The following is a 15,952-nucleotide window of genomic DNA, read 5'->3' as shown; positions in this document are numbered from 1 at the left end:
TCGTAACAAACAGCAATCACTATCATCAGCATCACCACCGATCACCACAAAAAACAACCAATCACCACAAAAAAATCACCATCACTAGTGTTACTCCCAGTTCTCTCCACCAATCACCACTACCTTAACCACCATCACCATTACAGCACCAAGACCCACCACCCTAACCGTGTAACCCTCCAGCAGGCAGCCCCAGCCCCAGCATCACCAGCGCAACGGCGAGCAGCGGCGGGGGCGGAGGCGGCGGCGGCGGCGGCGGTGCGGGGCTGCCGATCACGACCGCTGCGGCCGCCACCCTGTTAGGGGGGATGGCGGGGGGCTACCTGGGGGGAGCGGGGGGGCTGGGGCCGGGACTACCACCCCTGCCCACTGAGATACTGATGGACGAGTACATGTTTGGAAGGCGAAGGCAGGTGGGTAGGCTACATCACAATATCCATCCATCTATCTATCTAAAAACTTATCTACCTACCTATCTATATTTATTACCTACTTACCTACCTACCTGTGTATCTACCCATCTACATTTATCTGTCTACCTATCTATCTATCTAGCCAGACACATTAATTCAGACGGTGCGACCACAAGCGAATCGCCTTCACGTAACTCTGTCCCCAGCTCTCAGACCGCCCTTCTTCAACTCACACACACACCTCACTGTCAATGTTGCACCCCTTCACAACGAGGAGGGCTGTCATAAGGCGAGGGAAAATTGTAATGGGTTGGAAACATGAACACCTGTATGGCACGGGTATATTACAATTCATTTTTCTCTATATAAACATAATTTCTTTCTTGTGCGAGTCTAAAGTGACATGATTGTATTAAACCACGAGTCCAGCAATTCATTATTATTATTATTATTATTATTATCATCATTATTATTATTATTATTATATTTTAACAGAGTAGTAAAGGAGGAAAAAAAAACATAAATCAGAGTATAGATGACCTCCATTCATAATAACAGGTGGTATTTTACACACTAGTACCGTATGCATTCTTTCAATTCGCCCAATACGTTATACTGACTTATACAGTATACCGTATTAACTACATGAGAATATCCCTGCATGTGTTCCCCGCTAGTACAATTTTGCCAGCCAACACCGGGTATCTCAAAAATTGTCGCGTATTCCTTGGGTTCGAATTTGGTTTTCTCTAAAATGTTCGCATATTCTTAGGGTCTCTCTCTCTCCCTCTCTCAAAAAGAAAAGTTGCGTATTTGCGTGAATCAAAAAAAATAAATAAATAAATAAATAAAATAATAAGAATGCTTATTTGGGGGGTCTAGAGCTGCTTTTCTAAATAAAAAAATCGCTTAATCTTTGGGTATTTTTTTTTTACTCGTTTATTCTTTGGGTGTAAAACTGGTAAAAAAAAAAAATCGCACATTCTTGGGGTCCAAATTTGGTTTTCTCAAAAAAAAGAGTCGCTCATTCTTTTGGTTCAAATTTAGTTTTCTCGAAAATAATCGTAATCCAAAATTGACTTTCATAAAATATAAAATTACATCCTTAGGGGACAAGTTTAGTATCTCGAAGTAGTCGCTTACTGTTAGGGAACAGAACTGTCTGTTTCAAAACAGATCGCTTATTCTTTGGACACAAAATTAGGTGTCTCAAAACCTGAAATCCGTCGCACACTCATTTTAATATCAATCACGAAATTTTTGAAAATTATGATTACCTAAAAAAAACAAAAAAAAATACAACACAAACTATACACTGGCATAACAATCCTTACACTGAACAAACGACCAAACAAAACGGCACAAAGTTTATACGGCAACTCCAAAACCACTGACCAAAATCTTAAACATAATCCCTCCGTCACTCTGATGCTGGTCATGAAAGAGAGTGACAGGAGGAGGGGGGTGGGGGAAGGACAGGATAAGCAAACCTGTCACTACACCACCACATTCCTATTTATATCTCTCTACCTACCTATAGTCAGACGATTTAATCCCGTTTGGGGTGGCCACAAATAAATCGCCTCTACGTCACCCTGTCCCCTTAATTTCACTGACCTTCCCCCAACTTATACCCTCCCCTCTCTCATATACCCCTCCACTCCATTCCTCCATCTCTCCCGTTCCTCGACTCCCCTTTCCGTACGGTACACCATTTACTGCATCGTGCGCCAAGTTCAATTCACAGGATGATAGCTGTACTTAATTTACCGGGAACCATAAATTAACTACCCTTTACCTAACCTGACACTAACCGATAAACTCTACTTTACCTTACCTAACCTCTTATCTACCATAACATAAATCGATTAGCTCTACCTTACCTTACCTGATCTTTTATCTAACCTAACCCTAACCGACTAACTCTACTTCATCTTACGTATCCTCTTATCTAACCTAACCCTAACCGATTAACTCTAACTTTCCTTACCCAACCTAACCCAGCACAACCTTCTTGATCAAACAAACAAACTCTCACCTAACCCAGATCTTCCTGGAGAGAAAATGAACACATCGACTGCAATTCGGAAATTCTCTTCCCGACCTACATCATCCCTCCCTCCCATCATTTTTTTCCCTTCTTTCTTTACGTATCCTATTCGGGGAGAGATATGACAGTCCGTTAGCTGAGGCCCAGAAGTCCTCCTACGCACTGGATATGGCACCACGCACCTTCACATGTCATCACTAGGGCACTGATCCCCACCATCTATACTGAATACACCCTACGGTTGTCTCATACAGGACTGATGCAACAGTATAAGCAGGTGTTTTTATACAGCATGACCTTGTGATATATAAGTTACGGCTGTTTAAAAGAAATTCATAATAACCCATACTCCTCCCCTTCTCCCACATCCTTTGCGGTCAACGCCTTCCTAAACTCTCTATTCTCACATCCTCCCCCTCCCCATCTCCGCCACGGCAAGGTTTACGATTTGTGAATGAAAAATACTAATGTCCCGATCCGGCAACCATCAGAAAAATCTCAAAGCATCACATTTTTTTCTTCATATAATGGCTAAGCTGCTACATATCCAAAACAATAGCTTTAACATGCATTTTTTTTTTTGCAATTTATTTTTGATTCCATAGCACAAAAGCACATCACATAGCCTACAAAGTGTTCTAATACTAACACAGCTGTCTCTGTCTGTCTGTCTGTCTTCTGCTGTCTGTCTGTCTGTCTGTCTCTCTCAATTTCACCGTATACTCACTTTCATATCCTGTTCATTCACTGACGCCTTCCTTCTTTCCAAACGGTCTTTCAACTCCCTCCCCACACGCACATCAAAAAATTCTTTTAATATAAAGTCCTTTTTCCTTTCACACACACACACACACACACACACACACACAGTTACGAATCTTCTCTCCCCCCACAGCGACGAAACCGCACCACCTTCACGGCCCAGCAGCTGAGCGAACTGGAGGCGCTATTCCAACGCACGCACTACCCCGACGTGTTCCTGAGGGAGGAGGTCGCCTGCAGGATCAACCTCTCGGAAGCTCGTGTCCAGGTCAGTGTGTGTGTGTGTGTGTGTGTGTGTGTGTGTGTGTGTTTCTGGGCATTGCTTTCGGATGGCGATGACGACAACGACAACGAGGAGGAGGAGGAGGAGGAGGAGGAGGAGGAGGAGGAGGAGGAGGAAGAAGAAGAGGAGGAGGAGGAGGAGGAGGAGGAGGAGAAGAAGGAGGAAGAAGAAGAAGAGGAGGAGGAGGAGGAGGAGGAGGAGGAGGAGAAGAAGAAGAAGGAGGAGGCGATGATGGAGAAGAAAAAGATTATGATGAAGAAGAAAAGAAATATGATCAATCTATCTTTTACCCTATTCATCTTCTGACTTTTCTCAATCAACTAACTTCGTACCTTCGTCCTCTCACACCAAACTCACTGTAATCATTTAGCATCGCACGACCTTCCTTACAATCCTTCAGTCCTTCTAAATTTTTATCTCTACAATCCACCCTAACAATCGACACAGCTCTTTACCAATCCATGCTTCTTTATTAACTCAAAAACTCTTCATCAGCCTCACATACATTCTGTAATTTTGGTGTTTCGGCTGCCTCTCTGTTTTTGTACCGTCATACTGTGCTTCTATGTAACTCCACCTCACACACACACACACACACACACACACACACACACACACACACAATCTCCACAAATAATATACACATCTTTTTCATCACCTCTCTCTCTCTCTCACACACACACACACACACACAATCTCCACAAATAATATACACATCTTTTTCATCACCTCTCTCTCTCACACACACACACACACACACCTCCCTAAATAATGCACATCTTTCATCATCTCACCTCCACACACACACACACACACACAACCTTCCTAAATAACATACACATCTTTTTCATCACCTCACACACACACACAATCTCCCCAAATAATATACACATCTTTTTCATCACCTCACACACACACACACACACACATACACACACACACACACAACCTTCCTAAATAACATACACATCTTTTTCATCACCTCACACACACACACACACAATCTCCCCAAATAATATACACATCTTTTTCATCACCTCACACACACACACACACACACACACACACACACACACACACACACACACACATACCTTCCCACTCACACTAACACATTCGCAGCGTCTACACTTCAACAAAGGAAACTTTAATAATCTGGTAAAACTTGACTCGCGAGCTCCCATCTCATCCAATTTAATTTGTCAACGCCTTCTCTCTCTCTCTCTCTCTCTCTCAGGAAGTGCGTGGAGAGAGAGAGAGAGTTTTTAGATACCGTACCGTGCTACCTTCCTGTCCTCGTCCCAAGTATTCAGTATATCTTAAATTTAATCTAAAAAAATATAAATGCTGAATGAAGGGCTTTATACGACACAGTGAACAATTCTACCTGGATGTTCCTTATTTCTCCCTCCTGTATGCAGACCCTTAAAGAGGCGGGGAGCAGGCTGAATAAAATCGTCTGTCACTTAGCACCTTCAGCGCAGGGATTTTATTACTCGTACTGTTATAGTCTGGCTGATACAGGAGGATTTTACTTAGGTCAGATACATCCTGAAGCTGAATACAATAAAGTCTCGATTTTTCACGTCAAAGAATGTTACTTGAGGTTGCTTTTAACCCTACGAGAAAGAGACGCCACTCTAGCTAAATAATATCACATAAACATAAGGAGGACCACGTTGTAAACACATTACTGGGGATTATTTTGAGTCCTTTGATGCTGATGATGCCATATTACTCCAACCCTCTCCCCTGCAGGTGTGGTTCCAAAATCGTCGTGCCAAGTGGCGAAAACAGACACGGATGCAGTTTGTGCAGGACGCGTGGCGGCTTCGATACCTGGGCCTGTCCCCCCCAGCCTGGCTCACCCGCTCCCCCCCTCCACCACCCCACACGGGGCCCTCTAGTCCTCCAGGGGGGCGGAGTCAGGCGCCGCTTCCCTCTCCCCCCCTGCCCCCACACCCGCCCAGCTCCGCCCCCGAAGCCGGAGTGGGCGGGGAAAGGGCGACTGTAAGCTCCGCCCCACCTCGCGCCGCCACACCGCCGCCCCCGCCGCCGCCGCCACCGCCCGTCACCTCCGCGGCACCCACAGACCACCTCTCCACCGAGGATCACCTGGCTGTGGCTACCAGGTGACCACACTTATTACATCCTTTGCTTCAACTGTTTACATTTTATTCTGCTTCACACCCTAGCTGTTCACTTCACATGTGTACTAAATTTAAACTTCATCTTATGCTACATCTGTTCAAGTTATCTGCTCACTTCACACTCCACCTGTTCACTTCGCAAATGCACTACACTTACACTTCACCTTATGCCTCTTACATTCCTCCTGTTCACTTCACACTCCAGTTGTTCACTCGGCATGTGCATTCAATTAACACATCACCTTATGTTCCAACTGCTCACTTCACTACTTACACTGCACTCCAATTATTCACTTCTCACTCCACATTGTGTCACATCTGCACACTTCACCTATTCACTTCACTTCATACTCTACTTGTTCACATGCTTATACTTCACACCTCACACTGTCTTGTGGTACTCATACTTCCACAGCCAGTCTCTCCACTGACAATCAGTTATCAGTCACTTCCACCTACCATTTCTCTCTCACTTCCACCTACTCATTCCTCTCTATACCGGTGTAATACAAGAAACAATATAAATGATGACCTGATGTTGTTTTCCTGTCTGTGTTAATACTGTACTGAGATCAATGGTGGTTCCTCAGGTCTAGCTGCAAATGTGTGTGTGTGTGTGTGTGTGTGTGTGTGTGTGTGTGTGTGTGTGTGTGTGTGTGTGTGTGTGTGTGTGTAATGTTGTGCTTTTTTCAATTATTAGTGTATTAATATTGTTTCCTGAACTCTTAACGACAGCCTCGGAGCGGCGGCAGCGGCAGCGTCCCTGAGGTGGCGGAGTGAGGAACACGTGGGGTGCCTGGGTCCTGGCCTGTGCCCCTGCCTCACCCACGCCCCCCTCCACGACCACCCCCTCCTACCCAGACTCGCTCTACCCATGCACCTCGCACACGCCACGCCCGTAAGCTTACTCCTACCCTACACGTAAAACCATGCAAACCCCTTCTAGTTCTTAAGGAATAATAATAATAATAATAACAATAACAATAATCACCACCACCACACCATCATCGTCATCATCATCATCATCATCATCATCTCCCCCTAATGGGAGGCCGAACTGTTAAAGTAAAACAAGCCAATCACAAACTGAGACCAGGTGTTAAAAAATGACTAGTTGCTAAAATGAGACACTGTAAACTAGGACACAGAGCAACCAGATCCAGCCTCTATTAAAATATATACAGCATATATCATACATTTCCCTTCCTCTCTCTCTCTGAAGGTGTCAATTATCACGCCATCTTCCACAGCTTGGCGGCAGCAATCGTCCCTCGTCGCCTGATAAACGGCCTCTGTTACGGGAGATGATGGAGCACACAAAGCGACGCAACGACCGTGATGACCGCGACGACGAGGAGCTCACAGTTACCCCTGAGAGTGACGATGACCTGACCCCAACTGACCTCTCCTCTACAATGGCCTCTGCTAAGTAGGATAACCCCGCTGCCTGCCCTTATACAAATTTCCAAAGCCAAACATGATCAATCTTAGTGTCTGAGTCACTAACAGTTTTTAAAAGCCAAATATTCTCACCCTGTCTCAGCAATTATCGTTCCATCATTGACCTCCGAATCTTTACAATTTCACGTTCCTCTCTCCTTCCTTTACAGCAGACTCCCAAACCTTCCTTCTCACCCCCTGCCTTCTGTGTCTCATATAATTTTCAAAGCCGAGTATTTTCCCGTCTCAGTTTTTCGGCCGAGAATTGATAGCCTCACAAATTTAAGGGGTCATACATTCCCCCCCTCCCTCTCTCTAATCACAAACGCTTCTGTAGTCCACTTCCTCACCTCTTACCACTACAAAAACCTGGTAAAAAATTTATCTTCTCTCCTGTTCGGACTAAGAAAACACTGCTACACCCCTCGCCTCCTACCCCCCATCACCCTCTCAAAAAATCTACCCTTACATACAATACATAATTTACTTTCTTCCAAATTCCCTCTAAAGGAAGTCAATATTTACAGCTTCCAGTCACTACCAAAGATTAGCTAGTAAGTTAAAATAATTTAATGTTAAACTACCATATAAAAAATAAAATACAAACACAACACGAAATACTCCACTGAAAAAAAAAAAGTCTACATACACCCTGATCTGATAAGCTTTAAATGTTACAATTAAAATTTTTGATTAGTTTTTGAAGAACTTGTATAGCATATTACAGTACACACACACACACACACACACACACACACACACACACAATGGTACTTACACTCGTATTGCATAAAACTGACACTGATAAGTACTGTACTGTATAAGTATTGTACTGCATTCAAATATGTACTGTACCTAACAATACAGCCACGAGCTTGAAATTATATTCACATACACGGGTTTTCATTTTCCTTTCCATAATATAGTTTTTCATGATACAAGTACAGTGAACGACACAGAAACGATGGAAAAATAACTTTAAAAAAAAAATCATCATTCACAACACATTCGCGTTACTATGACAACGTATTGGTAATTTCCTAGGCACAAATTAATCCCCAAATCTCCACCGCGCTATTAAACCCAAAGAATTACCTGATTACCAGAGCATTTATCAGTAACAGTGAACAACGCAGAGACGATGGAACAACCTATATAATCAGTAACGAGTAGAAAACATGCTTACCATATCACACTCGCCTTTGGGCCTTCGAAAAGTCTCAAAACCATTATGTACCAGTTATACGGTCATATTTAGTTTATTGTCTACCGTAGTTGATGTGCCCTTAAATGTGGGTAACAGTATGTGTATCACTATCAGTTTTATTTACTTTGTCTAATTTTATATGAATATTACCACGTTGAGGCGTATTTTCATTGCAAACTTATGACCTCGGAGAATTCTGGCGCGGGAAATTCAAGCATAAATTTAGGTGCCAAGACGCAGTTTACAGTATTAGCGTACTAGTATGTTTGTTGTTGTTATTGTTCAACGATTGGTGAAAAAGATATCTAGATTTGATGTGAGAGGTGTAAGGCTGAGAGGAAGACCACGAATAGGATGGATGGACAGTGTGAAGAGAGCGCTGGACGCGAGAGGGATGTCTGTTGAGCAAGGAAGAGTGGCTGTGCGTGACAGAAATAAATGGAGAGAAATTGTGAATGAATAAGTGATGACGCAACCCTGAGGGGATATTCTCCCGCATTTGGTCTGATCAGCTAGTCAGGTCACGTGCGGGTAAGGGGATGAGTCTGTTATGATGTGGCAGGGGTAAACCAGCTCTGCTGTCGGGCCCTGCTGCGGATGTCACTGATTGCAATGCGCAGTTGACCCTTGTGCGGTGTGGTGCAGTGAGGATCTGTCCGTTCTCCCCTTTGGGGCTAAGATGCGAATGAATGTGTTTGAATGGATGAGTAAATGGGGAGTGTGTCGTCCTGTCTCGGCTACCTCCCTTTCCTTGGGGGAAGCTGCTTAGGCATATAGATAGATAGAGTTATTGTTGTCTTCTCACATGGCTTTGCATGGCTCAGTGTAACGTTCATTTTTATGATGATGAAGCCATGCAGTAAACTGGTAAATGTTTATAAGTCGATGTTAGATTGCTTAAGAAACCCAATGACAATCTTCGATTATCACTGCACCTGACGTTTCTTTCTGGTAGATCTGGTTATGAAGCCAAGTTGATAATGTCAGACAGTCTGGTATATGGCGCAAATTTAACTGCTCTTGCTATTTAAAAAACATTACTGTATTTTACTGATAGTGCCTTGAAAGGGTACACTTGCAGTTTCGTGAAGTCTTTTCCAGGTGATGCCTGTTTTGTGGGAATGTAATGTATGCATGGTATAAAGGATCTTCTAGATGACTTTAAAAATATTTGTTAACTTGTCACTCTACATTACGTATCCAATACAAATCACTCCGCTTGACCACTGGCTTGATAAGACGGCCAGGAGGTCAGGGCCTGGCTTACCTTCTGGGAGACTTCCGTTTGATATTTCCAAAAGCCGACAAACACGTTTTTTCTATAATAATCCTCCCTGAAATTGAACTGTGAACCTTTCAACGCCAGCTCTGACGTCGTCAGAGTCAGTACGATACAAATAGATGTGGGTAGCTGTCATCTTAAATGTTTGGAGCAAGCAGCCAAGTCGTTGGCCCTAAGCTTCTAATGCAGCAATTAAGAGGTGGATGATAGATGGATGTCTTATTTTTTTTTCCTTTAAGTGAAAGAGAACAGTTAGTCTACTGGGTTTGTTTGCCACTGGGTCTGTACTAGCTGTCAATGCCCCTGGATGAGCAGGTCTACAGTATGGAAAGTTATGCAATTACTGACATTGTTACACTAGTAACAATTACTACAAGAAAAAAGGAAGAAGACTAAGTTACTGTACTACAATATAGTATAGTGTACAGTATTATGATCTGTGACTGATAGCAAACTCAGTATCAAACTACAGAAAACTGTCAAGTGCTTAGAATTCTACTTTACAAGGATAATACCTAGTACTGTAGTGTACTGTATGCCGATATTTCCCCCTTTTCTTGAATGTTCTTCTTCTGTTGATATTTCACTGGGCATAATGATGACTGTTCTCTCTTTTTCATGTTCTCTCTCCTTGTTTTCTGGACTCTACCTCATTCCATCCTTAGGTAGAAAAAACAAAAGGGGTCAGGTTGATCATAATGACAACGTTGAGTAAGTTCAATAGGGCAGGGAATCGGGAGCTTTTAAGTAAATATTTATTACTACAACGGATCAAGCGTACAACACTCATACCATCCCGTCAGGTCACAAGCAGGCGGTCCAGGTGATCCAGGGTCGTATTACTATCGACTGAGGAGGGTTTCTAGCAACTTCCTTAGCAATTTATCCTGGCTACAGTATTATACCCCAATATTCTCTTTTGTGCTATTTAATAACAATATAGATAGCATACATATATCAAAATGAAGATATTAACATTCCATATGCAGTAATAATAGCAGTCCGTTGCAATCACTGGCTCTGTATGTGAACCGAGAAGGCTGCAACACACCAGCCACTTAACTGGGCCATACGCTGAAATCAACAGATAAGGGCAAAGTGCTAGAAAGCCTCCTAAGCTAAAGATAATATGGGTCGTAGTGATGCAACCAGAATATGAAATGCTGTGGCTCTTCTGACCTGGCTGCAGTTGCCTTAACAGAGGAACACAAGATGTTTAAGGACCATAATGTGACAGAGAAGTGAACTTAAGGTACTGTATTTTAGATCCTAATAATGAGCTGCCATTTGGCACAGATATTTTTATACAAGAAACGATATACAGCAGTCTGATATACTGTACATACTATCAATATGAATATAGCCCCAGTCTATACACTAACAACTAAAGGAAATAAAAATATACAAGTACTGACTTAGAAACAGCATCTGAGTTGGAAATGAGGCAAGTTAAGCCCAATGCATGATATCGATAACATCAAGGTGTAAGTATCAAGCGCTTTACTCCATGAACAAATGACAGTACACGCCTGCCTGCAAGTGAAGGATGGTCCCCAATTATTGCTTCTGATGACAGTTAAGCATTTCATTGTCTCTCACACGGATTTCTACACTTTATTACCTATGGTGCGATACCACAAAAATAACATTTATAATCATTACAATATAGCTATTGCTATCTTAGTGGACAGCATTCCTAGTTCTTTAGTTATACACTGTACAGCGACCAAAAAGTTATTATTGGTGTTTCATCTATAATAATAACAATAATAATAATAATAATAAAATCCAAATGACTCAATGATAACCGGTAAATGCCTTCAAAAACAACAACTATGGACTGCAATAACCGGGCCACTACCATACACTGTACTGTATAGCCCTATAGCCAGACTGGAGGAATTTGAGTGAAGTTCGCTTGAGCCAACTGCACATGCTTCAGATTACATGTATTGTATATACATAAGATGTATTTACATTTTACAATGGTTAGAAATGGAATTCCAACTCATAAAATACAAAAGTAATAACAGATGGATCTAATAGTCAAAGAAAAGAATGTATCAAAGATATTCAAAGCTCATATGTACACTGAACATGTGAGCATTATCCTACGTGTAAACTATTAGTAATTACAGTGTACTAACATAACAAATTATGACTTCATACCAAACATGGGCAAAGTAACAATAATTTGTAAGTATAAAGAGAATTCTTTTGAAAAAATAATACCATCAGCAAAACGGCAAAACAGGTCACAAAAAAAAAAATAAATAAAAATAATAATAATAATAATAATAATAATAATAAAAAAAAATAAAGTTAACCGATACACGAACCACAGCTATGAAAGTACAATAGGGTATATAAAAATAATTGCACCAAAACTGAATAAATATTATGAAGCCATCTTGAGCACTCTAGTTTCCACAATGGTGTGACCTGTGTTGCAGTGAGTCATGAGCTGGGCTGTGACCTGGGCCGATATCCTCACTGGTTATGGAGGTGCCTGAGACCCTCTTCCTTACCAGATTATCAAGGAAATCACTAAGGTAATTACTGTTTGGGCTTGGTCTGTTTGTCTGCCTGTCGCTCCCTCTTTTAGCAATATTACACCAAATATGGATCAACAGTTAACCATCATTAGAAAAAGCAATTATATTTTGAGTGAAAAAGGTCAAAGTTCAAGATCATTGGAGGAGACATCTGCCTCGGTGGAGATACTAATATTTTCTTGCATGTTACTTATGCATCCTCTACTGATATAAAAATAATACAGATAACATACAAGTATACTGTAATTAGCAAAATGAACTGGTAAGGAAGATGTACTAGAAAACCTCCCTGACCTATGACAATACGGCCCCTTGACTCATGAGCACCTCTAAAAATGAGAGGAAAAGCAGAATAAAACAATGGCAATCAGCCATTATAAGTTTTGGCCATACAGTCTCGATCTCTTCAGTAGAGAGCAAGTAGATAAGCTATATGAGGGGTAACGTAGAAATAATGGATATCAATATTTCTCATGTCATTAGTTCATGCATTCAATCTCCTATTCCATTTTGGTGCAGTCTTCCTTAGATTCTTCACTAGTCAGAGGAAGATAAAAAACTTGAAAATGCTAATATCATTCATGATTTAATTCAAGTTTTGTGTTGCTTCAAAATCATATCGTTTAGTATATAGCACCATTTGTTCTTATGCTGCAAAAGTCTTCTCTGAAATATCATTTCCTACAAATTTAAATAAAAGTATTTCTGTACACATTTCCTATGCTATTATCTTGATATTAAACCAACCACTGACTAGTGAGGAATAACTATGGAGTGACTACAGAAAATTGATGGATGTAATGTCACTGTCTGTAACTGCTTTTGTTGCTAACCCTTGATGGAAGACTAAGGGCTCAAGAGAAGAAGCTCCTGGAGACGGCTCTGCTGGAAGTGGCCTTGGAATGCTGCTCACTCATATCACTGAGGGAGTCTGTGTCCTGGAAAACAAAGGGTAACACAAGGTTTGAACAATGTCAATGAAGTCTGCATACTGTTCATATACGGTAATTTGTGGAAAGATTTTTTTGGTTTTTCAGAATTTTTGTGATAATACTAATAATCCATTACAATATTATTATAAAGAGCATTTCTTTAATAAAAATACTATTTTTTTTTAATATCTAAAGCAATATTAATAGGACATCAATAGTTAATGCATCCATGTCATATTTTTTCCCCCCAAATCTGTCCACAGTCTGTGCATACCATCAGTAACTGCTATGTTATTACTACACAAATATTACATACAACACAGCAGGGTTTGCATTACAAAAGAGAACTGAAAAATATCACAGGTACAGTCGGAGACAAAAGTCTCCAAACTCTTCCACTGTATCTGTTTCACATATAGGGCATCATAGCAAAGAACATCATCTGAAACATACTGTGTCTCTCTTACATTAGAAATACAATACAGTATTAGCAAACTGAAGAAAGTGAGAGGTAGAAGAAGTATAAAACTAGGTGAACTTTTGTCCTTAACTATACATCAATGGAAAAGTCAAGGCACTCCCAGTAGAGATTATCATGTGCTATGCAAGACAATGAAAGCTAGAGGACAGCAAGGGAAGAGCTCCTAGTGACTTACTCTGACGGGTCGGTACAGCTCAGTCTGAGGGTAGACCAGCGTGGAGCCTCCGTCACGCTCAGCCATAGTCTGGTGTTCCTATAAGCACAGGGTAAGTGGGGGGACAGAATGAGACAGAAGAAAGTGAAGGCAGACAGGAATAACTGTACAGCAGGAACAAGGTGCTTCTTTTTTTTCTAGGCAACCTACATTCAGCTATAATACAGTGCAGCCACTACTTATTTAGCAGGGAGCAGTTTTATCAGGGGTAATGAGCGTCCTCAAATACTGAAAGTAAAATAATATCTAAAGACAGTGGAAGATGATGCAATAGGACTATAGTACATAATAAGCAATGTTCTCTGAAGTTCAAGTACAATAATAAATTTTTACTGGTAAATGAAGTGGAATGAACAAACTTACATTTTTTAGCTGAAGGAAACCTTAACAAAGAGTTACTAAACCTATCTTAATTAACCCATTCATTCATTGGTTGAGATACACCTTAGGAAAATTCTGGCCAATGCAAGATGATTTTAGTCTTGAGCATGACTCTTTGTGAAATATACAAGTTTAGTTATATCTGTATCTAATGGTGTTGAGAGGTACGACTAGAAAAGAAATGCATTTCTAAATAGCCTCTAGTAGAAAATACTTATTCCCGTGATAAAAATACTAGTAACTATTGCTGTCAGACTTAGAATACTATGAAGAAACAGTTACTCAAGGAAAGTCAAGCAAGTAGAAGATATGTGTATAGAACTGCATTCAGACACTAACTAAACATGCATGTCCTCACACAGTAACACTAGCTTTTCAACAAGGAAAGCTGAACCCCCCCCCCTCTCTCTCCCCCCCCCCAAAAAAAAATAATAATCATAACTCAACTTCCAGATTCAAATTATTGTGGTTGTGTAAGTGCTTATTTGTGTCATGCGTAACACACTCTTTTTTTCTTTAAAAGAGAACAGTCACTGGTTTGTCGAAAGTAAACCATAAGTGAAAAAATCTGAACAACCAGTCACCAATGCCCATTTTCCTCCCTCCAAAACCTAAACAGTGATGATAAGGGGTGGGCTAAACATAATGCTCTACTTCCGCTCTGCTGGGCAATATCTCATGTGTATATGGTGGGGACAGTTCAGCCAGTGTCATCTCTGTATATCTACTCTGCATCGTTTACTCATTCCCTGATCCTCCTCCCACTGCCACAACCATACCCACAATAGCAAATTAAGCCATCTTCACCACACACAATATATTGGCACATGAGTTTCTAGTGGAAGGCTACTTATGAGCCACTCTGTACTTCTAAAATACACCAGCTAATCCAAATCACAGACTGTCTCCATACTCCTCTCTTTCAACCTTCATCACACAAAATTCTTTACTTAGTCTGAGATACCAACATCAGAGATATGTTGTGAAGAGAGCGCCTTGGAGGAGTAGAAACTGTCAGCTCTCATACTCTTGATGGGGGGACGCACAGTTGTCTCATCATAGGATCGGGCCTCACTCATCGTTCTGTAGTGGATATATCATTGTCAGTGATGGCATGAAACTTGAAGTACGTTTACATGTATTACTGTCAGCCTGACTCCACATCCCACTCATGTAAGGATATAAGGATATTTTTCCATGTGAATATAGCTACAGAGAACTCCCATAGCTTTCTCCACTGTCAGTAAGCAGTATTTTGCTATCAAGATCTCTGCAACATTCCTGAATTTTCCATTATGCAATTCTGTACAGTAATAATAAAACATCTTCATGTAAAGAGAAACTTCCATATGAATGCTTGGATGAGTGAGTGTGAGACCTGTAACTAAGGAAGAATTTAACTGATATAACTGCACTTACATACTGGACCCGGTATCTTGACATCCACACTGTTCTGCACTGTCTTAAATTTGTCTATCCTTCCTAAGCGAGAGGCTAATTATGCAGTTTTCTCATGTTTGTCTTATACTGTACAGTATTTACATCAGATTAAATTATAGGGTGATCATTATCACTTCTTAATGCTCTTTGCTTCAGCACTTTCAGGCAAGGAACCTACTTCCATTTTGTTCTGACCAACGTCAAACAATTTCATTTAGAATGAGTGACACATCTCCAGGTTGTAAGGTTTACGAACTATTTAAAAAGAAAAATCCTTCATCCAGGAAAGATATCCTTGGGCATTTAGGCTTAAGCACCGATTGTTTAACTATGCCATACTGATGCATTGCCTCAAAGGCTGT

General features: G+C 41.1%; 2 protein-coding genes across 2 annotated transcripts in view; one reads left to right on the top strand and one right to left on the bottom strand.

Annotated features, from left to right (window-relative positions):
- Positions 1 to 308: 308 nt before the first annotated feature.
- Positions 309 to 7,091, top strand: LOC145393738 (uncharacterized). The gene is made up of 5 exons (XM_080267781.1): positions 309 to 413; positions 3,359 to 3,493; positions 5,267 to 5,640; positions 6,394 to 6,556; positions 6,909 to 7,091. Exons 1-5 carry the CDS (start codon positions 309 to 311, stop codon positions 7,089 to 7,091), a joined length of 960 nt encoding a protein of 319 aa, XP_080123907.1.
- Positions 7,092 to 12,871: 5,780 nt separating this feature from the next.
- The window catches only part of LOC145393670 (uncharacterized), a 125,597-nt gene continuing 122,516 nt past the window's right edge, over positions 12,872 to 15,952 (bottom strand). Inside the window, exons 21-23 of the mRNA XM_080267719.1 lie at positions 15,119 to 15,233; positions 13,731 to 13,808; positions 12,872 to 13,080 (exon numbers count right to left, since the gene is read on the bottom strand). Of these exons, the coding sequence (XP_080123845.1) occupies positions 12,997 to 13,080; positions 13,731 to 13,808; positions 15,119 to 15,233 (277 nt within the window). The 3' untranslated portion in view covers positions 12,872 to 12,996. The remainder of the gene's footprint in view (positions 13,081 to 13,730; positions 13,809 to 15,118; positions 15,234 to 15,952) is intronic.

Source organism: Coenobita brevimanus, chromosome 25 (genome assembly GCF_032717465.1).
Source record: "Coenobita brevimanus isolate Jiangsu-jjx chromosome 25, ASM3271746v2, whole genome shotgun sequence".
In the NCBI taxonomy this organism is placed as follows: Eukaryota; Metazoa; Arthropoda; class Malacostraca; order Decapoda; family Coenobitidae; genus Coenobita; species Coenobita brevimanus.
This window is presented reverse-complemented; position numbering and strand designations above follow the sequence as displayed.

What these genes read in the sequence shown, in the direction of transcription:
- LOC145393738 (XM_080267781.1), top strand. Translation starts at nt 309, where the DNA reads ATGGCGGGGGGCTACCTGGGGGGAGCGGGGGGGCTGGGGCCGGGACTA. An exon ending in TCTCGGAAGCTCGTGTCCAG is followed by an intron (nt 3,494 to 5,266) that starts GTCAGTGTGTGT and finishes TCTCCCCTGCAG; the next exon opens with GTGTGGTTCCAAAATCGTCG. An exon ending in ACCTCGCACACGCCACGCCC is followed by an intron (nt 6,557 to 6,908) that starts GTAAGCTTACTC and finishes CATCTTCCACAG; the next exon opens with CTTGGCGGCAGCAATCGTCC.